Source organism: Pseudonaja textilis, chromosome Z (assembly GCF_049901715.1).
Source record: "Pseudonaja textilis isolate UNSWEBS1 chromosome Z, rPseTex1.2, whole genome shotgun sequence".
In the NCBI taxonomy this organism is placed as follows: Eukaryota; Metazoa; Chordata; class Lepidosauria; order Squamata; family Elapidae; genus Pseudonaja; species Pseudonaja textilis.
This window is the reverse complement of record NC_142008.1, coordinates 104,012,971-104,035,660: the sequence shown is the minus strand read 5'-3', so window position 1 is coordinate 104,035,660 and position 22,690 is coordinate 104,012,971. Positions and strand designations below refer to the sequence as shown.

Here is a 22,690-nt window from a genome sequence, read left to right as displayed (position 1 = left end):
TGTGCCTATGTGTAGATTTTGTCTCTTTTTCCTTAATTGTTAATTTTGTTAATGAAAAATTCCTTCCAAAGTTACTTTGCAGAAGAGAACTCTGAAAGCTTTTCATGGTTTGTGTATGCTATTCTTACAATTAGAAGGAAAGCCAGAGGGAGCTTCCATTAAGCTAGAAGTACCATTGTCACAGCTAAGAAGAAAATCAAGTGCAACTGAGTTTTACCTTTCTACCTCATGGCTAATTTTTTTCCCCAGTCTCTAACAAGGCTGTCTACTTTCTAGTAAGCAATTCAAGTGAAGTCAATTAGTGTTTCATTATGTGCCATCAAGTTGTTTTCATCTCCTAGAAACCAAATGGATTTTTGGCATGACACTGAGTTCAGATACATGCAGTGATTCCGACTGATTGTCTGATCTTGGACTGATGAATAAACAGTTGGAAAGGAACTATGGAACACTGTTGTCTATATTATAACTGCAGCAAGATTACTGTATACACAAAGAGGGGGAAATTGGGCAATACCTACGACAGAAGAATGATGGATGAAGGTGATAGAAATTGTTGAAATGGCTAAATTGATTTGTTTGATGAGAGAAAAGACATCTACATTTACTAGTAACTGGGAACTTATTTATTTCCTGCTTTTATTATTTTTTGTAAATAATTCAAGGCAGCAATCATACCCAACTCCACTTCCTCCTCCTATTTTCTCCACAACAAGCACCCTGTGAGGAGAGTTGGTTTAGAGAGAGTGAAAGGCTCAAAGTCACCTAGCTGACTTTCATGCTCAAAAATGGGACTAGAATTCAGTTTCCTAGCTTGATACCTTAGTCACACTATTTAAAAAAGGAAAAGGAAACTTATGACTTATGGTTTTGATTATTAGCAGGGTGGGCTGTAGAAAAGATTGCCAAGATGTAACTTGAGAAAGATAAATATAATTGTGCTTATAGCTACTGTGAAGATTGGAAGCCATATCTTTATATTGCATGTTGCTTTATATAGCAATAGCATTTAGACTTATATACCACTTTATAGTGCTTTACAGCCCTCTCTAAGTTTTTTACAGAGTCAGCATATTGCCCCCAACAATTTGGGTCCTCATTTTACCCACATTGGAAGGATGGAAGGCTGAGTCAACCTTGAGCCTGGTGGAATTTGAACTGCCAAATTGTAGGCATCTGGCTGCAGAAGTAGCTTGTAGTATTGCACTCTAACCACTGTACCACAGTATGTTTGTTTTCTTCTCTTTTTTCTTCTCCTTTTTCCTTTATGTAGTTTTAGATTTTTCTTTTATCTTTATTGTTTATTTTATTTTAGTTTGCATTATTTCTTATCACTGTTGTCAAAGCTGTCAATAAATGTATGTGTGTCTATTTTATATGCTGTTTATCTCACTGTTGAAGCAACTTTATATTGTACATAAAGATTTTCTCCATGAAATCTTCTATCTCTGATCTGTTTTTTACAAGTCACCCAATGATGTATTCATTAGCAGGGTAACTGAATCCACTCACCTTGCTTCTGGTCATCCTCTTTCCTTTCACCTTTTCCAGAGACCTGTGTCTTCATATAATGTGTTTGGAATAGTTTATTTATTTACAACATTTAGAAACCCACTCATCTCCCCCATAGAGCAACTCGGTAGTGTACAAATGGACATAAATTAAACAATGATATATGTAAATATTATAATAGAAAACAGTCAAAAACAAGAATAAAATAATTAAAATTTAAAAGGCAGAGAGGGTCTTTGGGGCACCAGTTTTATGATTGTATGCTGTTCTATGGGCTCCAAGTGAACTGGCAGGGTCAGGTCTTTAGACATTCTTTTATTTATAAATGTTTATATATTTATACATTTATGAAATATTTAATTCATATATTTATTACATTTCTACACCATCCATCTCACTTAAGTGACTCTCACTGTTTACTACAACATAATAATTCAGTATAATCATCTAAATAAAAGCACAGATTAAAAATAGGATTAAGAACAAGTTAAAACTTGCAAGTTAAAAGTAAGAAATCAGAGTTAAAATTTTAGAATACTTAAGTTTCAGCCAGCTCCAGTGTTGCATCATACTCTTAGATCTTAATAGTCTTCTGGAAAAGCAGAAGAAGTGAGTGCTTGCTTCACCTCTGAGGTTGAGATGTTCTAAAGAGTTAGGGTACATACCAAGGTATCCTCAAATGCAGAAGTCCAAACCATCATATAGTAAATTCTTGATAACTCTGAATTCTTACTTACATAGGGAAATTTTTCCCAAGTAACCCAAAAATATTTCAGTTAAGCTATTCACTTTTCCAATGAAGCTTCTCTGTTTTTCACAGTTTACACCAATGTATATTAACCAAAAATTATAAGTCATGGGGGAGGGGAGAGAAAAAGCTGTATTTCCTTACTACCACTAACAACATACCAGTGAAGTTTCTGATATACTATGAAGGCTCAAACTCCCCTTAAACTCTTTTGCATAATCAAAGGTTTAGAAAGTTGTTGTGTTTTTAAAATAATTAAATATCTAGCAATATGCTGGAGTAAAAACATACTTTGTGAATCATTAAAGAAATGTAGAGAAGATACACACATAACCACATCAGTAGGGAGATATCAAGTATAAAGAGTTTAATTTTAAGAGTTATATCTATTTTATAAGTGAAGCTAGAAGGCGATTAATCAAAGTCTAACTCAGAACCCTATGCTCAGGCATTTAGTCTCATGTCAGCACTATTTTTCATATAACTAAAAGCCTAAAAACTAAAATGTTATTAGTGCTGATGTAAATCATCCACAGACATCAAGATCCAAGTGAAATACAGATCAGTGGCTTCTAAAAGATTTCACTTGTGGTATTAATGAAAATAAACTAGAACCAGAAGTAGATGGGTTAAATCCTGCTGCCAAATTAAAATACAGTAGAAATCATGGATGTCCAAGATATTGGTTGAATGATTTTGTAATCTGGAAAGAGAGGCAAATTGATCAGTCAGAGTTATGTATATACTCACATCTAACAGATAATAGACTAGTAAAGCAAGGGAGGCTAGTGATGTATCCCATAAACATTCCAAATGGCAAAGTTCTACCTTGCAAGTAAAAGACATTCTAGAATAAATCATTAACACCAGATGTGCATATTATAGAGTTGAGCAAAACAGGAAGAAATTTTCACAAGGATCCTTGGTAATTAAGTGTTGAAAGTTTTCATGAGTTGTTTTAATATAATATCCTGGTGACCCTCCCCATCCCCCCAATAACTGGGGAAAGGGGGCTAACAGGAAATAGAGCATGATGTGTTTAGAGAGAAATGTTTAAATATATGCATCTTTAGTGATATGAGCATAGAAATGTTTAAATACAGTATACCAGAGTTATATATCTTATGGTGCAAAACCAAACATTTTCATTTTTATTATTTAATTGATGGGGTGGGCCTTTAGTTTTGGTAGGGGGATTGTTTATAAAAATGGCATTTACTGATCTCTAGAAAAGCCAATATGAAACGTCTCTTCCCTCACTTTCTTATTTGTGTTGCATTGAAGCATTTAAAACATGGCATCTTTAAATGTAGTCCCAGTGTTCTACCACTATTTTTCAAATAGTCCCTTCCTTCTAGAAAAGGAAAGGAGCCTTGCCTACTTGCCCTTCCCCTGACACTGAGTGCCCCTTCTGCCCACAGCATTATTTCTGAGGTCTGTGGATGACTTTCTGTATTTTCTGTCCTTACATTGCATGGACCAGGGATGTCAAACTCAAGTCCTGGGGGCTCGATCTGGCCCACAAGGTGCTTCAATCTGGCCTGCGTGGCTACCCTGGAAATAGCGAAGGACCAGTTCCTGCAGGTCCAAGCTCCGTTTTTGCTGGCAGAGGGTTGCAGGAGGCCATCATAGCCACCCAAGCAACATTTTCGCTGGCAGAGCACTCGGGCCCCTGACATATAGTGAAGTCGAGCTGGCCATGCCCACTCAGCTCCCAAGTTTAAACACAACCCCAATGCGGCCCTCAATGAAATCGAGTTTGACACCCCTGGCATAGAGCTTGTGAAGTTTCCTTGTGAATGCCGTATTAATATTTAGAGTGTACCAGGTTGGGTTAACAAGTTCTGCCACATTTACCCTTCTGTGTGTTAAATGTACAAATGGAATTTTTTAATAATGGTTTTCATACAGAGGGCAACCTGCAAGCCAAATAGGATAGAAATGTCTACGGTGATTAGAATTTTCAGTTTGAAGAAAAGAAGATGTATAAAAATAACCCATGCTAGAGAAACTGGGAAAAGTTGATGTTTTTTCTCCTTGTCTCTCTCCATGCTACAGCTTGGATTAATCCACTGAAATCAAAACCTGAAGATTCAATACCAATCAAACGAAATTCATCTTATGTTGTATACATCTAAACTGGGATTTGCTACCAATTAAGCAGTTTTTATAGGAACTAGAAAAAGTCATGAAGGATCAGCTATCAATGTCCATCAGTTTGCCAGGCTATTTAGAGCTCCTGAATTTAAAGCAACTTTAATACTTCAAATACTACTGCTAGGAATCTTTGTCCCTTGCCAAGGATGGGAATTTTCTGAATATTCTGCTATTATGTGATACATATTGCCAGACACAATATTACTATTATGTGATCAGATCAGATTGTTGGACTGACTGGCCCACTGGCCTGTCTAACAGGGCTTTTCTTACACCTATTGAACAAGAGTAAAATAAGAAATCCTTTGTATCTACCTAAGTGACAAATTATTAGTTACTTGTTTCAGTCTTCATGGATCTTCACTTGGTAAATCTGTTAAGTGAAAAATAAAATTTGTGTGAAAAGAAGAGAAAGGAAAAGCATAGAAACAAAACTGTCCCATTAGGGAAGTGAGCAATAAACAATTATAAATGTATCTTCCCAGTTTTTATGTAGGAAGCCTTTTGCACTCATCAACTTTCTGTTCTTACCTGAAGGCTCACAGTACCTCCACTTGTGATCTGTATTATAATTGGCAGTGAGGGAGCACCAGAGTTTCCAGCCTGAGGTACCATCAGTTGTACACTCTGAGTAAAGCTTTTTTTTGTAAGCAAAAGGGAAAAAACAAGGCTCTTTTGATTGCATATCTTCTCAGAAAATTATTGAAGACAAATGCATGTGTGAAAGAAAGAGAAAAAGCATAAGATCAAACTCTAAAAGCAGAGGAATGCAGTTCCAGTTATACTATATTCACTTAAAGCTGTGCAGTACTTGATGGCAAAAATATACTGTGGAGAATATGAAGCACAAATGTAATTCCCATTCACAACTTCTTAAACATTTTTTTTCTTTAGAATTTTACAGCAACTGCCAAAGGAAGGTGCAATCTTGGAAAAAGTTGTGACTGCTTTAAGGAGATATAGGTGGGTAGTTTGTATCTCAAAAATCCTATTAACTTTCAACTTCAAAGTGCTGCACAACCGCCTTAGTGATTTTTTTTCCTCATGATCAACAAGAAACAAAATTTAAAATTCAGACTTTATTAACTTCATTTCATCTATCTTCTATTTCCTTTTAACAACATACACAACACACCCACAAAGTAATAACAAAATGGAGATCTTAATATTAAGTAATTAGTTCAAGACTGAAACTATTAACATTAGCTAAAACTTTGATATGAAATGCAGTGGTTCTTCTTTATCTTACGCTCAATGTTGCCTGAAAAGTTAAATAATAATATACAGTATTTGCTTGTAACATTGACATTCTAAATGGCAATTAATATTCATAAAAAGTTTATATTTCTCTTTTGTGGAATCAATAAGCAGAAGGTATGAGGTGGTGATACTAGAATTGAAACTGGCCTGAAGTACAAGGACTCACTTGTAGCTCTCATTGTCTAGCAGCCAAGTCAACATCAGAGACTGGCAATATTTGCCAAGTCTTTGGCATACTAGGAGTGCCACTGTTACATTTCTTAATATTACTTTTTGTTCACCTATTATCTCAGAATATCAGACTAAATGTGTTATTATAAAGGCTTGGGACATAGCAATCCTTAAATTCTTAAATACACTTTGAAAGGATATAGTGAAGATGAATGATTGTGTAAATCACTTGTGTAAAGAGAAAATGCAGCTGCATAAAATATTGAACCAATGGTCTTTTGGTTTCAGAATCAACTCCAAGGTAGCTTACTTCCAAATAAATGTAAATAAAATTGTGCTGTGTTCCTATACCCAACCATTTGTCACCATCTGGGTATCTAGGAGCTACCTGCCTTTTTTCTTGTTTAAACGTGTATCAGCACAGAAACTCCATTTCATGTCCACATCAAAATTCTCTGTAGTGGCACACCAAAATCTCCCATTCTTCTCATTCTTCTCATCCTCATCAATGCAAGTGGTAACTTCCTCTCCTTTATAGTTGAAAGGGAAGACACAAGGCTGGCCATTGGAGTTCCCACCATATTCTGTTGAATGTAGGGAAAATAAAGCAACACTGGGAGAGAATTTGGTTCAGTTGTTCAAGAAAAAGAAACACAGCAAGAACTTAGAACTCTGGGTTGGAACTTTATATTGCATCATAAGAGTATCACTCTGGAACATTTTCATTGAGCAGAGAAGCTCCAAGAACAGAAGAGTACTTGGAATATGCCACCATGACCTCACGAAAAAGAAAAGGCCTCCCTTCTTACAAGTTTGGGAAAGGGATTAAAGGAAAAATCATTATTTAATATGTCAATTCATATGTCTACCCAATTCATACTTATGTTTTCAGGTGGCTAAGCTAATTCATTAAAAAAGCCACAACAAACAAGAAATGAACAGCAAAAAACAATATAAATATAAAAAGTGCTTGAGGCTTATAATCCAACAAACCCAAGAAACACATTAAACAGGCCATCTGATATCCCATGCCATCCAGTACAGATCTTTCACACTTTGCAAAAATCAGACTTTCTGGGGAAGAATGGCACACTGAAATGTCTCTGCAAAAAGTGGAGCTGGTGGCTGCAACTGATTATTGCAACTGATGACTTTACTGTGATTAAACTGGCTCTTCAATAATTCCTCTAACACCAAGAGAGGATTTGAGATCACCCACAAGTGCTCCAGGCAATTGCTTCTCACTCTCTTACCTTGAAAGGAGCATGATTTCCACTTGCTGTCATTATCATAGTTTGGGGTTGTGGCACACCATAGCTGATTGTATAAAGCCCCCTCTGTGGTGCAGGAATAATAGGATTTGTTCCTGTATATGAAGGGAAAACTGCAAGGGGCAGGATCTAGAGAGGAAACCCAGCAAAGAGGAAGAAGCATTGATTGAAACAATATAAGGAAAGAGTTGATGTGACAATTAAGGATGAAGAGGGATTAATTTCATTCTGTAGGCTGAAATATTCTTTTCACGTATAAAGGAAAATAATCAAATGTTCAAATTATGTACATAATATACATTAGGAGCAAAATAGCAAGTAATATAAATAAAGGAATAGAAATCACATTACTTTCATATTGTAGCATGGAAGTGAGAAATACAACACTGAAGCAGCATTTTCCAAAGGGATATTTTTGAACAAGAAACCAACATATAATAACATGGAAGTGCAGATTTGTTTATTGACAAGTTCAGTACCCAAGGCCAGAAAAGTCTAAACAAGGGGGGATCGGAAACCTTAATAGATTTATTCAGATTTTTATCTTTATTTAATTGCCACATGACAATTACAAATACTCATTAATTATGAGATAGCCATAATGATATCACTCTAATTGATAAGGTTAACCTTGCCACTTTCCTATGGAGAGAAAACCAAAAGCCTAAAATTCTGTAATTGTTATTTAGTCACTACTTTAACATCTTCCATTCCTAGTGTTTACTCTTGCAATCTAGTAATTAGCTTTTTCACTTGTTAGCATATTGTTACCTTAATGCATTTGAATTCCAAGCACTTGACTTGCTTTCTGCTGAATTGCAGTATTGTTATTTGAATACTATATACAACTTAGGCCCAAAGTTGGACCCCTCAAATTTTCTTCTTCTGCACATAGAAAAGCAGCTATAAAAATAGGTAATCACTGGAACCAAAGCATATGAAGAATGGAGATTTAATAATAGGAAGATGATATATAATAAATGGATTTTTTTTACTACAACTCCTACAACCAAGAGATGGGTTGTTTCTTGACTATTAAACTATTCTTCTTCCCAAAGCTTGCCCTTTCTTCACAAAAGTTGGGTTCAAGTTACATCCGTACTTTGTCTGGTTATTTCCATTATTTGTTTTGCTTACCTGAAGGCTCACAGTATGTCCACATAGGCTCAAAATCAAAATTACTTGAAATAGAACACCAAAGCCTTCCGTCAGATCTTCCATCTATTGTACAAGTTGAATAAAGATTATTTTCAAAGATAAAAGGAAAGATGCATGGACTAGTAGGATAATTTGCATCAAGTCCTAGAAGAAGGAAATAAAAGGAGAATGATCATTTGCCATACTATTAAAGTTCATCAAGTAATAGAGTTAATATTTTTTTAAGTGTAACCCTCAGCATATCTACTCCATAAACCCTGAAAGTCTGTCAGTACTATGGATAATGGCATGCAAGGTTATATCCTATACCATTAATTATATTAAGGAAAATTTGAGATTAATGGGAAAAATATTTATTTTTAGCTGAACCAGGACCTTAATTGCTCTATACCCTTCTATTTTACACTGCACAACTATCTTGTGCAGTAATCGCCAACTGGTGGGCCGGGGACCACTGGTCCACAATAAAATTTTGGTGGTCCACAGAGAAATGTCCCCCCCAAAGCACTCCCCCCAAAGCAATTAATCCAGGTTGTGTGAGAACACAAGGCTGCACCGCCCACATGGCCCATCCACTGGCTGGCCTCTACGGTCAGCCAAGTTACCTTGAGTAGAGCCACATGAGCTGGAACTAGAAGGTAAGACCAATGGTGGGGGAGGGAAATCTGCCCCGAGGTGGCTTGCTGACATTGGTGGGAAAGTCGGTCCATATTCCAGAGCTGCAGTAGTCACAAGGCTGGCCCTTTGGTCATCCCAAAGCAGCTCCTCCAGTCCATGGCAGGCCAGTGCACTTGGGTGGAGGAGCAGCTGCTCTGGGATGACCAAAGGGCCAGTCCTGTGACTACTGAAGCTCTGGAATGTGGGACCGATTTTCCCACCAATGTCAGCAAGCCACTGTCAGTCAAAATTCATATTAGTGGTCCGCGGGATTTAAAATTACAAGTTTGGTAGTCCCTGAGGTCCAAAAGGTTGGTGACCCCTGATCTAGTGAATAAGGGATTATAAAATTCTATCTCCCAAAATAATTAAATCTACTTTACCTTTGATTTGCTTTATTATATATAGAAATAGTTGTACTTTTGATCTGTTCTATTTTATATACAATTTTCTGTTCTATTTTATATGCAAATTCCTAACAGTTGATGCTCAGAACAAACCAAAAAAGGGATATTCTGTATAAAAACTTTTAAGTTATTATAAACCATGACTTCTAATCTAATAGTCCTCAATTTCACTTACTGGTATCAGCACAGTAGCTCCATTTCTTATCCTTATCATAGTCCCCTGTTGTAGAACACCAGAATGGTCCTTTACGGTCAGATTTGCCTGCACAGGTGTAGTAAACATGACTCATATAAAGAAAGGGGAAGACACAGGGTTTTCCTCCTGAATTGCCTCCATACTCTAGGCAAAGAGAAGAGCAATATGTAAATAGATATTAGAGCAATGTATAAATATAAATAGAGATATTGCTGTCTTTATCTAGGACCGGCGTGAGCAACTAAAGTTCTCCAGATAGACTACTATCCCCACAGTCCCATGACATTGGCTGTGCTACTTGGGACAAATGGGTGTTTGAATCATGGAAACTTGGATTGCAGAGAAGTGTTTTTTCTAATACTGAGATTGTCACCAACATAATAAAGCATAATCTAAAATGAAAAGGTCAGAGAAAAAGCTAAATATTACATATAAATATAGTGAATTGCAAATAGAATACCCAACCCTGAAGTGTTTCCATCCCTTTGCGAATCCCATTGAAGACAACCTATGATTCTCTTCACATCTGCCAGAAATATATTATAAGTCAATCAATGCTCCCTTACTAACTGTTAATGGGACAATACAGAAAAAAATTCACTCTAGAAATATCAGGCAAGATGGTATATTTGGGTGTAAAATGCAGCAAAGAGATTTTTCTTGCATCTCTAATGATGTCTAACGGTCATTTGCATTTCTTACAGGCCAGATTTGTATACCTGTATAAACGGGATATCTCTTACTAACACTGGCATGTTAACATTGTTGAGAACCTGCCAGTATAGTCATGGGATTATAGGAAATTCTGTGATACAAACTAGAATTCTGCATACTTTAAAAATGATTTGAAAGATGTGCTTCAGAATGTGTATGAATAGACCTTGTGGCTGCTCTGAGCAATGAAAACATTGCCCAGCATTATGGAGAGAGTGGCTGATAGAAAGTGTTGTGTGGCCTTTCTTTTACATTTTCCCACTAGCCGTACTTCCTGCATACAAGAAAAGTGGCTCTGGGTTTGGGGTTTTTTGGCCCATAGAGAATTGCCACCCCAAACAGAACCTGTATGCAATCTGGGGGTTCTCCTGTACTCATAACTCCTGTTCAAAGAGCAGGTGGCAGTCATGGACAGGAGGACCTTTCCACAGCTGCAGGTTGTGTGCCAGTTATGTCCTTTCTTGGACTGACAAACCCTACTCACAGTCACTCATGTTCTAGTCACATCACATCTTTTTGACTATTGCAATGCACTCTACTAGGGGCTGCCCTTGAAGAGCATTCAGAAGCTCCAGTTTATGCAAACTGCAGTGGCCCACATGGTTTTATGCAGACCTTGGTGTACATATGTACTCCTCCCCAGCAGGAGTTGCATTGGTTGTTGATTTTCTTCCAAGTACAATTCAAGGTGCTGGTTGTTTAAAGCCCTTCATGGCTTAGGAGCAGGTTATCTAAGGGACCATCTCTTGCTGGTCACATCTATCTGACCCACTGAAGTGGGGAGGCAAGGTATCCCATCAGGTCTCCATGGTGGCTCCCTTTGTCTGGAACATCATTCCCCAGAGATTAGAATGGCCCGAACTCTAACACTCTTTTGGAAAGCATGGAAGATCTGGTTCTGCTAGTAGGTCTGGGGAACCAAGAGCAGGATGGAGCTCATTAAATGGTTGGTGTGATGTGTTGTCACTGCGGTACGGTGTGTGGTGGTTATTATATTATTTTATTAATTTATTATTTGGTTATTTTCTTTTATTAGTTTTATTTTTATATATATGATGTTTTATACCTCTTTAAGCCACTTTGAGTCACCATATGTGAATAGGTGGCAATATAAATGTTATAATAAGAATAATTATTATTAATCACATATATCATTCACAAGGCAATCCATGAAGCAGATGTGACATAAAATTAAAGAATTTGGGCAAGGATCCACAACATGAAAGAAAACAGCAGAAATTATGCAAGACCATAAAACTTCACAAGATTTTAGTATTCCCAAGACTTGTCATGTGAAGGCTCCAAAATTTTCCTTGATTTCTCAGAACATTCTAAAAATGTCTCTATGTTGCAGAGGGGAAAGAAGTTTCTGCTCCATTTTTTGTGGTTCAACCCTACCTTGCACTAATTGCAGCAGGTCAGAGTATCAAATTTAATTCAAGGACTTTCTAATATAGCTCCGAGAATGGGAGTTTGTGCAATAAGTGGTGTAGTATATAATTCCACATTTCCTAGCCAGCATACCTGTGGGACATATGAAAGGGGAATGCATATATCTGTAGTCCCAACACTTATGAAGAACCCATGTTTGAGAAGATTACATTCATCCAAAATTGCTGAATGTAGTATGGGATACCAGTTGTACTTCTTACCAGTAACAGCACATTGTTTCCACAGGCGTTTTTCATCATAGTTATCAGTTAATGCACACCAGGATATATCGTTGCTGGAACCATCTGTGGTACACGAAGGATAATATTTTCCCTCATAAAAAAATGGGAAAACACATGGTAGAGATGGTGCTGAAAAGAAAGAAAAAAAGGAAAAAGAAAACTGGACCTCTTTGAAGAAAATAGTGGTTAAAAATAAAGAAGAATGGGATGTTCAGTTCCACAAATTTGTCCTGGGAGACTAAGGAATTCTCAGGCTAACAGGCCCATGGGCCATCTTTTGGCAAAGGTTTTTGACTTGGGTCAGAAAAAATTAGAAGCAGGCGTGGCTTATGTTTGTCATCTTGAATTATTTAGAAAAATAATAATAGTGTGATGAAAATAAAATAAATAAAAATGTTTATAAGGGCCATCAATTGTTGTTCAACTGCACCACCATCTATAATGCATTTCCCACACCAGGATATCTTAAGAATATCCTGTGCTTGATGCTTATCCCGACTTTTTTATTAGAACTGATATAAGTTTATGTATTTCTTTAAAATTCTTTAAAGCAACCGTATCTTTTCCCAGAAACATTTCCCAGAAACCAAATTGAAACATTAAAAACAGAGCATTGACCAAACTGACTAGAATTATCTCTGATCGACAAGAAGGTTAAGCAAAAAATTCACTTTCCACATTAGATTTTCTTTATATACACATGCAGTACATGTATATTTATATTTGCGTTAATGAGATAAACAGAATTTAAAAGCAAGAGCAATTATGAGAGATTTTAGTCCTTACTTTTGAGACCCATAAGTAATGAGGTGAAAACCCATGTGTACATAAGGAACACTACAGAAAAGGGCATTTTCACTCTTGGTCAAGGAATCTGACAGATGTGGAAAAAATTCATTATACTCATTCTTTCTATAAGATCTGCTTAGCCACATCTTCTTCTGAAAACTGCAAAAGAAAGTGATGTTCAAACACTGTTTCAATTGGAAAATGAACAAATATCAAACATGTTAGCCCTTAGAACAACATGAAATTACTGCTCCTACATTCAGCCATGTGCAGTTAGCACGGTTAATTCAGTAAAAGCAGAGCAATGAGTATCCCAAGGATTGGCAAATTGTCAGAGGGCCAGGGTGGCAGCCGGCTACTTTTTATATGTAAGCTTCACAGGCAGAATTCCACCAGTGGAATATTTTGCAGTCTGCAGAAATTCAAACTTAAAAAGGGACCTCTTAAAATTACTGCAGATCAAATTTTTGCTACAGGGATGAGAAATTAGCTTAATAACTCCCAAAGAAAGGATCAGCCATGGTAGATTACCACATTCCCTCGGGGATCTGGGTAGCATACTTCCCAGAACTATATGGAAGTATGCTACCCATACTTCCATATAGTTCCTATACTATATGGATACTTCTTATGGAAGTAGAAGCCCTATCTTAATATAGAAACTCTGCCAATATGGATAGCAGTAACAGAAATCAAAACTTTTTGCCCAACTAAGATCAGCAAAGACCAAGAAGACCTAATCTCACCACATACCATTAAAAACAACTTGGACTTCTATTGCTTCTCTCTATACCTGTATTGACAACTATGACTGAACATCCCAGGACACACAATAATTGTCCCTCTATATATAAAAGAGAAAAGAGATAATCTTGCCAATTAGCCTGCCCAACACAACCAACAAACTTTATTTACATATAAAGAAAAGTCCAGGATTGATTGGAACAAGAAAACATACTTACCAAAGAGTAAGCTGAATTGGTTTTGATATTTTTTCATTTCTTATATAATTTTACTTTGTAATGTTTTTAAATTCCTTCTATCACACCTTCTTTGGTCTTTTACCATAATAAAGGTTGATTTAATCAGCTTAGTACAAACAACAAAGACATTCACAATATTTTTTAAAATTAATCACATTTATAATCTCATTAGCCTTTTGTGAATCACATTTCTTAGCTCACATTGCATTGGAAAAAAATGTTACATTTCTTTAAACACAGATAAATTCTTTTGGTTGCTTTGTAAATTACAATTCATTAATAACATCTGGAAGTGCTCTGGAGTCTGGACCCATGTACCCAATGCTGGTGGGGGAGTGCATTTGCTTTTAGGAATATATCTTGTTTACTTGTGTGATAAAGAAGGTTTGGGCTGGTTTTTTCAAAATCTTTTCTGTGCAATTCCTCACCCTTTAAAATAACCGATCAAACTCTGTGCCAGAAGTTGTTAAGCATTTCTGCTATCTAACTTGCAGACTCAGTCCAGGAAGATAATAACAATGACCAGAGATCATTTTAATAGATGCATGGAGTCTCTCATGCATACCCTCCATCTGCCTAGGGCTGACTGTCCAAACAATGCTTGCAGGGAAAGTGCAGGGAGTGAGGTATATAATCAGTTAATAATTCTGAAGGCCTTGTATGAAATCTGATGGAGTTAGCAAAGCTAAAGGAGTTAGCAAAGTTATATAACTCAAACTTCTACTTTAGTTTCACTTAGAACACTTATACTTATGATTTATGTTAAAAATTGATTCATTCTGAAAATCTAGTTTCCAGACAACAAACACTGAAAATCTTTGCCTGGTGTGAATTTATTGGTGATAGTATAACACAGGAACCCCAACTTGGTCACCTGTATGTGTTATAGTGACAGATTTCATATATCACAATATACCGTATTTTCTTTAATTATGACATGAAGAATAAAATACAATTTGTGGGACTGGACAACATTTTAATCTACCACTATAATTGAATGTACACATTATTTTTATTTAAGGTACAGTGAAGTTATTATTATAGTTTAACACAATAGATGAAATCTGTCTTGTCTGCAGTTTAAAAATCTTGTGGCTCATGTTGCAACCTACAGAGAAGTCAAGGAATCTAGTGGCTACACCAGAAATAAGTTCTAAATCTGGTTAGCGATAAATCTTGTTTTGTTTTTGTGGCTTAGTATGTTATGTGTATTCATTTTGTTATTAATGTTTTTAATTAATATATTAAATTTCAATTCATTTTACCATTTGTATCCCAAACATAGGTTAATTTAGCAACAAGGTTAAGCATACTGTATACAACCAGCATATGACCTTCAACCAAACATATATTCTCCCAACCTACTCATAAGCCTATCATATAGAGAAGAGTCAAAACAAAGAATAGTTCTTAGTATAAAAGGTGGGTTCTAATAAAAAAATATTCAGATTTGATATGCTTATGGACATTTGAGGGAACTCACTTTTCTGTTAGGTTTTAAACTTGGGAAGTTCTCCATCTGCTTCTAACTGTCCAACTGACCCTTAGAATTCTGCTATCCAATCAGATGTCTGGCTTGCAAAATGAGCCAATCCTGTGCTAACTTAAAAGCCAGTTATCAATCTACATGTTATGGTATCTTCTCTCAGGCTGCTGCTTGTCAGGCTGAAGCTTCTTGTGGGATATCTTTATGTGTTTTTTGTGTTGTTGGCTAGATGCCCCCCCCCCTTTTTTTTTTTGCTTTCCTTGTTTCTTATTTATGTGATATTTTGGTCAGTTTTTCTTTGAGTCTCCTAGAGTTGTTCTGGAGTCAGACAGTACCTGGATCAAATAAATTAAGATATACATGACACATTACAATGTAGACATTTGGAATATGGTTTCCGGGGGAAAAGTAAGAGACTAAAAATAACAGATGAAGTAATTTAAATGATATACACAATGATCTTCTCTCATGTTGAAGCCTGGAACAAATATTTAAATAGCACTGGGGTGTGGGGAGAGAGAATGAGTGGTGTACGTATATCAAAAGTTCATCTGAACTTTGGATTTCCGGATGCTCTCCAACCATTGATATTTGCTTGTGCAATTGTGTGGTTTCTGGGTAAGAATTCAAAACAAAGAATAAATTGTGGAAATTTTGATGCTCTCCAAACTTTGTTGTTAGCTTATAAATTTTCATTACCAAACTAGAGGACATCATTATTACACAATCACACAAGCAAGCATCTGGGCTCAGAGATTGTTAAGAACTCCAAAAATCAGCTTGGGGCTACAGATAATGTTTTCTCTTTGGGGGAATACATTATTTTTTCTCTTTCCCCCCTTCAAGTTTGATCTCATGCAATAATATTTTTTATTCTAAAATTTCTCTTCTGACTCTCTGAATCAACAGTTAATTTAATATAGCCCATTTGGTACATTGATGAAATATTGCATTTTTCTGTATCTTGTACAGAGGTGGAGAGAATTTCCTGCCTACTCTTGAAAAGGAAAAAAAATGGTAAGAATTATTTGACTTCATTGTAAATTTCTTCTTGACCACCAAATGGGAATGTAGACTGCTTTACTTGGGTCTGGTCAGTTGCAGGTAATCTTGGAACATTTGAATTAAATTGATTAAATTGTTCACAATAGTTTCAAAGGGATTTATCATTGGAGAAACACTCTGGTCAATCCTGAGAGACTTTGCAAAAAACATCATAGCAAGGGGGAAGATGCTAACTTTGCTTAAAGCATTGCTAGATTAAGTGTCTCTCTTCAGGGGGAAGGAATGTGCTCTGTTGCTTTGGAGACAGCTCTGGCCAGAGGAATGTTTATTACCGTGGCCTCTTTATTGCCTCTTCGAAGCAGCCGAGAGCAGAAGAAAGGTGAAGCCTTTCCTTTTAGCAATACAGGCAAGATTTCTGAAACTTTCTCATTGCGTTTGGAAAGGGTTTGTAATTGCATGAATACAGGGATGGATGAGAGATACTCGGTCCCTCCCTTGCTTTTACAAATTAGTTCTTTCCAGTTAGGAGTTGTAATTTGAGACACAACACTTCTTTTGCTGAAGAGAAAAGGAAGGGGAATTAGCCCCTTCCTGAAACTACGATGTATCTTAATCAGTTGTAAAGGCTTTGTCTCCCTTCCAGATGAGCATAGCAGAATCGGCTTTCTGTTTCCATTTAAAAACACAAACAAGAGTTCTCAAACTTTCCAACTGAGGTTTGATTATCTTTTGAGAACTGGGAAATTTCTAACTCTCCTTTTTATACAAATAGAGTCTCTGAGATAGCAGGAAGATAAATTGAGCAGAGAAGAGGAGGGTGGGTGGGTAGAAAGATCTCTTTGTTTGTAGCATGTGGGGAACTCCAGCCCCTCCCAACATCCGATGCTCACAGAGAGAGAGAGATGGGACATGCAGGTTTATATTAACGTTGCATATTCACTCCTGGCTTCAATATTTCTTCGCTTTATCATAAATCCAAATTATACAGTTTTATAGAGATGGGTTTCAGAATGATCTTTTATTTTTCTGTATCTTGTACAGAGGTGGATTCATAAACTGTACAGATGCAGAGAGATAACTCAACAAGACGTCCATAACAAAGAACATTTATTGGTTCATCGGGTATCCTCATAACTCACGTTTGTGATGAAGTTCTTCTTTTATGACCAATCCTTTGTATATCTGCCTTGTAAGTAAAAGATGGTTATCTCCTAACCCATCTCATAGCGGTAGAAAGGCTGCTATCAGTTCATGAGTCCAGGCAAGAATGGAGGGAAACCTCCCCCAACCCCTCAAGGGTCAATTTAGTGACCAATCAGGATTACAGATGTGGCCACATGACATGAACTACATTTCCCAGGATACCTTTAACTACATTTACCATGATGCATTCCCTTAAGGGGACAGCTCATAATTCCTAAGTAACTATCCAATTCCCATAGACTGGCTGGGACAGCACATGCATCATTGTGCTTTTTCTCAGAATTTCTGGTTTTGCTGATCTTTTCCCATTGAGCATCCTTTTTCCCCACAGAAAATCAAATAACATTTACAATTTCACATCCTGAATTGATTTATCACACAAAGGAAAACAAATAGAAACAGCTGCTCTTGATCTCCCTTGGTCATCAGTGAAAAACAGGAGTATTAAAGTATTCTCACCTCAAATAATCAGTATAATAGTGCTTGAACTTGCTTTTTTCCTTCTCCTTTCTTATCTCTTTCTTTAATCCTGTGCTGTGCCCTTTCAGAGTATTGTTGCTGAAGAAGAAATACTTCTACTAACTAGTTCCTCTAAGCCAGTGGTTTCCAAAGTGGGTGGTGGGATGCCTTAGGGGGCATTGAGAGGCAAGAGGGCTGGCAGGGGGATGCTAAGAGGTGGCAGGGGAGCGCTGGCGATGAATGGCAGGGCACAATTCAGGGGTGAGAAAAAATCCCGCCGCTGCCACATTCAAGGCAAGGTCCTGCAGGATCATCCCATTGACTTGCACGCTCTGGTGCAATGAGCTCTACCCCCTGAATGCAGCATTGGGAAAGGAGAGCAAAGTCAGAGCGGCTTTGCTCTCCCTTTCAAATATCCCACCACCACTGTGTTTGGGGCGGCGGGGCAGGACCCTGAATGCAGCATTGGGAATAGGAGAGCAAAGAAAGAGTGGCTTTTCTCTCCTTTTCAAATATCCTGCCGCCGCTGTGTTTGGGGCGGCCTTTGCTCTCCTTCTCAAACATCCCATGGTGCCCCAAATGCAGCATTGGGAATAGGAGAGCAAAGCCTTTTCAAACATCCCACCACCATGTTCGAGGTGGCGGGGCAGCACCCCGAATGCAGCATTGGCAAAGGAGAGCAAAGCCTCCTCCTTTTCAAATATCCCACCACTGTGTTCAGGGTGGTAGGACGGTGCCCCGAATGCAGCATTGGGAATAGGAGAGCAAAGCCTTTTCAAACATCCGCTGTGTTGGGGGCGGCAGGGAAGTGCCCTAAATGCAGCATTGGGAAAAGAGAGCAAAGCCAGAGTGGCTTTGCTCTCCTTTTCAAATATCCCACCACTGTATTCAGGGTGGCAGGACAGTGCCCCGAATGCAGCATTGGGAATAGGAGAGCAAAGCCTTTTCAAACATCCCACCACCGTGTTTGGGGCTGGCTTTGCTCTCCTTTTCAGACATCCCACAGCCACTGTGTTCCACCCCATTGAGCCCCTTGCACCGGAGGCACCTGCCCAAGCAAGTCCCAATGGAGCGGTGCACAAAGTCAGTGGGGTGAGCCTGAGAGAGGGAAAGAGAGAGGAAAGAGAGAGAGAAAGAAATAGAGAAGGAAGAAGAGAAAGAGAAAAAGAAATAAAGAAAAGGGGACAAAGAAAGAGGGGGGAATGGAAGGAAGGACAGAAAGGAAAAAAAATAAAGAAGGAGGGAGGGGGAAGGGAGGGAGGAGAAAGATAATGAGATATCTATTCTAGTCCAATCACCTGCTCCAGCAGGGTTAGAAGGAGTGTGTGCGTCTATGTGTTCTCCTTGTAATTTACCAGTACATTTTGGTTTTGCCTTCTTCAGAATTGGCACTGTAATACATTGGGGAAAAGTAATTTTATAGGGTGGAGATCTGGTCCAATGGATCCTGTTTAAAGCCTCAACAAAATGTGAGAGCTTCCTGATCATCTTGGCCATGTTTTGTCCACAAAACCTTTAATTAATAGAAGCCAAAGATGTTTCAATGTGCTGGCAAAGATGCCGGCAAAGATGTTTCAATGTGGAAAAGGGCCTCTAAACTAGGCCTCATTTCAATCTGATGCATCATCTCTCTCTCTCTCTCTCTCTCTCTCTCCCTCCCCCCTCCATGCCCCCCTTTCTTTGTCCCTTTTTCTTTCTTTCCCTTTTGTCTTTCTTCCTTCTCTTTCTCTCTTTTCTCTCTCTCTCTTTCCCTCTCCCAGGCTCACACCATTGATTTGGTGCACCGCTCCACTTGGACTTGCTTGGGCAGGTCCCTCCAGTGCAGCGGGCTCAATGGGGTGGACCTGTGGGGCCGGCACCTAGAACTGCTCTTATATGAGGTTGGTTTTTTTTTTGCCTGAACAGCTTGAGGCTAAATTGTTTTACATAACTGGATAAACTCTTAGCACTCAAGCACCATTTTTAAGAACAGCATTTTTATTTAACATGTGATCTTTGCAATCCATACTCTACAGAACTTAATTTTAATTTAGTTGATCCATGGCCCCTTTTAATTCTTTTTTCCTATGCTTGAAAACATGTTGGTTCAATTCTCCAAAGCATACTTTGACTCTAATATTTTCCCCTCACACAGGCTTTCCCTAAATCCAAATAGTATCATTTCCAAAGTTAAATCATTTGCAGTTCTGTTGGCCCGTGAGCCTTGAGTTTGACACTCAGCTGGGTTCCTTTGTCGCAGTATCCCATCCTCATCGCCAGTGTTGTGTCACGGGAAAGAGACTCTGAGACCCAGTTGACTTTTTCCTTATTTATTTTCTTCTAGGATTAAGCAATGGAGAAACCGTGGCAGCCTTTCATATAGCTGGCTGCTTGTGGCTCACGGCCAATGACAGCTCTTCAAATCTCCCACCGCCATGGACCAACCAACCATAGGTAAGAATGCAAATATATAACACCTCCCATGTTCTGTTTTGTGTGTGTGTGTGTGTTCCTGAGCCTTAGCAGAGTTTTAGGGGAGCAAAAAATCCCCTCCAGAGACTCTTCTGAGGCGAGAAAGCTTCCAAAATGGAGCTTGGAAGGGTGCTGCGTGCCCCTCCCATGCTCTGGTTTTTTCCTTCCTGACCCTCAGAGAAGCCTTAGGGAAGCAAAAATGCCTCCCCCCTCCCCCAGAGTCTCCTCTGAGGCTAGGAAGCTCCCAAAAATGGGTGGGGGTGGCAAAAAAGCAAAAAAAAAGTCACACCCACCCAGTCACATAGCCATGTCCACCAAGCCATGCCCACAGAACCGGTAGTAAAAAAATTTGAATCCCACCACTGTGGACTACCCAGTATACCCAGACTTTCTATCAACTTAAACAGGCATTAATGACACTGCTGGCTTTGGGCTTGCCTAGTTTAGAGAAACCCTTTTCTCTTTCTATAAATAAGCAAAAAGAAATCATGAATAGATCTTTAATTCTAAAATTAGGAAGGTGGGAATGCCCTGTGACATGTTTCAAAACAGTTAGACACTATTGCCTTTGGTTGGCCAGCCTGCCTGAGGGCACGTGCTGCCATCACCATTCTGATTGAGATTTGTCTTGGTGTCATAATTGGGGTCCAGCACACTGAGGCACTTATCTAGAAGCCTAATTTGGCCAACACTTTCAAATCTGTACAATCAATTTCCATCAAAAATACTTAAAAGCTCCTTTTGTTTCTTGAACAGTGGTCATCCCTTGTCCAGATGGACTGTTTCCTTCAGAAAATAAAATGTTGTTACATGGAAGTCCTGATCAAAAGTCTTTTAGTGATGTGAAGAAAACAGATTTCTTGTAAACAAAGATGTGGCATTTCTGAGCTTCTCTAAAAAATACTTGTAATTAACAAATTCTTACCTCATCCGCACCTATTAAACTACTTCCTTCATAACAAAGAATAGATAAATAATCATTTGATGACCTACTTCCCATATTTAAAACTACTTTAAGAACTAAAGCAGAACATTATCTAAGAACCTATCTTCCTACTTAAAAGTAGTATAGGGAGCCCCCACTCCCAGAGGATGAAATATTTTGGGGAATATTAAAAGAGAAAGAATATTATATTTCCCCTAAAGGAAAAATGGAGAAACATGCTCTTAGAGGCAGAAAGCACCCCCAGTCTTCCTGCATAGTGAAACAGTCTCAGAAAGATGCCTGAAGTCTTTAGAGGTGCATATTTTGTGGCCATTAAGAAAGACTGAGCCAATCTATTAAAAAACAGAACATCTTCAGCTCCAGTTGACGGGATTAAGAATTTACATTCACCTACCCAAATTCTAAGAACAGGACATGATCTTTAAGACATAATAGGATTATCCTACCACCATTAGAATAGCAAAAGATACAAAGCTCACTATATTGCACAAACCCCTAGACCAGTTGAGCACGTGGCAACAAAGACTGAGTGAGACGAAATGGCCAGAAACAACTTGCCACCCGCAGCGTTCAACCCAACAACCGAAGACTGGGAATCATACGTCGACCGATTCCTCGTGTTCCTAGAAGGGACCGACCTCCATGAAATATCAGAAAATAGAAAGAGAGCCATTTTCCTCACCCATTGTGGTCCCACAATATTCAAAATGGCAAAGGCATTAGCGGCACCCACCGATGTAAAGACAATGGCTTGGTCAGATTTAGAGAAATTATTGTGAACTCATTACACACCAACCGTTTCATGCCTCATCAAAAGGCACAAATTTTATCAGTGCGATTAGAAAGAAGACAAGAGTATCAGAGATTTTGTCACAGCACTAAGAGACATTGGCGGAGCATGTGAATTTCTAAACATGGATGAAGCCATGAGGGACTGAGTGGTCCTGGGATTACACTACAGGGCCAATTACTAACAAGACCCAAGATAACACTAAAGGAGGTGATAGAAGAAGCTACCACAGCTGAAGTCACACAGAAATCGGTGGCTACCATGCAACAAATGAATAAAATACCAACGGAAACCAAAAAAGCCACAAATCAAACACACAATAAGACACCAACAGAAACTCAAAAAGACACCACCACAACACACCACGAAAACATCGAGTCCCCATCAGAAGACAAAGAGGATGAAGAAGAGGTAAATCAACTCCGGTCAGAAAAGGGCAGATGGGAGAGGAATAAAAAAAAGTCAGAATTTCATTGTGCAGGGTGCGGGGGAAACCATCCATGTTCCAAATGCCATTTCTTCGATGCTATTTGCAGATATTGTGAATGGCGGGGACATAGAGCAAGGGCATGTCGAAAAAGAAATAACTATGGCCCTAGACAAAGATGGAACACCCCCACCCCCCCACCCCCAGAGAGAGGGAAAGGCAAACAG

General features: G+C 38.2%; 1 protein-coding gene and 1 long non-coding RNA gene across 2 annotated transcripts in view; one reads left to right on the top strand and one right to left on the bottom strand.

Moving 5' to 3' along the window:
- Window positions 1–2,567: 2,567 nt before the first annotated feature.
- LOC113450809 (epididymal sperm-binding protein 1-like) lies at window positions 2,568–12,777 on the bottom strand. The gene is made up of 9 exons (XM_087917211.1): window positions 12,711–12,777; window positions 11,904–12,053; window positions 9,517–9,681; window positions 8,257–8,421; window positions 7,102–7,248; window positions 6,241–6,432; window positions 4,949–5,104; window positions 4,733–4,790; window positions 2,568–2,963 (listed from the first exon to the last, which is right to left on the bottom strand). The coding sequence occupies exons 1-8, from the start codon at window positions 12,775–12,777 to the stop codon at window positions 4,768–4,770; spliced, it is 1,065 nt and encodes a 354-aa protein (XP_087773337.1). The 3' UTR covers window positions 2,568–2,963; window positions 4,733–4,767.
- A 3,134-nt stretch (window positions 12,778–15,911) lies between these two features.
- The window catches only part of LOC148124190 (uncharacterized), an 11,151-nt gene continuing 4,372 nt past the window's right edge, over window positions 15,912–22,690 (top strand). Inside the window, exons 1-2 of the long non-coding RNA XR_015740152.1 lie at window positions 15,912–16,199; window positions 20,173–20,282. This is a non-coding gene — a long non-coding RNA (uncharacterized LOC148124190). The remainder of the gene's footprint in view (window positions 16,200–20,172; window positions 20,283–22,690) is intronic.

Bases quoted from the DNA above. Each gene is read 5' to 3' on its own strand.
- LOC113450809 (XM_087917211.1), bottom strand. From the start codon at position 12,777: ATGCCCTTTTCTGTAGTGTTCCTTATGTACACATGGGTTTTCACCTCA. The intron at 6,433-7,101 runs GTAAGAGAGTGA...TACATTCAACAG, and splicing joins GAAATCATGCTCCTTTCAAG to AATATGGTGGGAACTCCAAT. The intron at 4,791-4,948 runs GTAAGAACAGAA...TTCACTTAACAG, and splicing joins GAGGTACTGTGAGCCTTCAG to ATTTACCAAGTGAAGATCCA.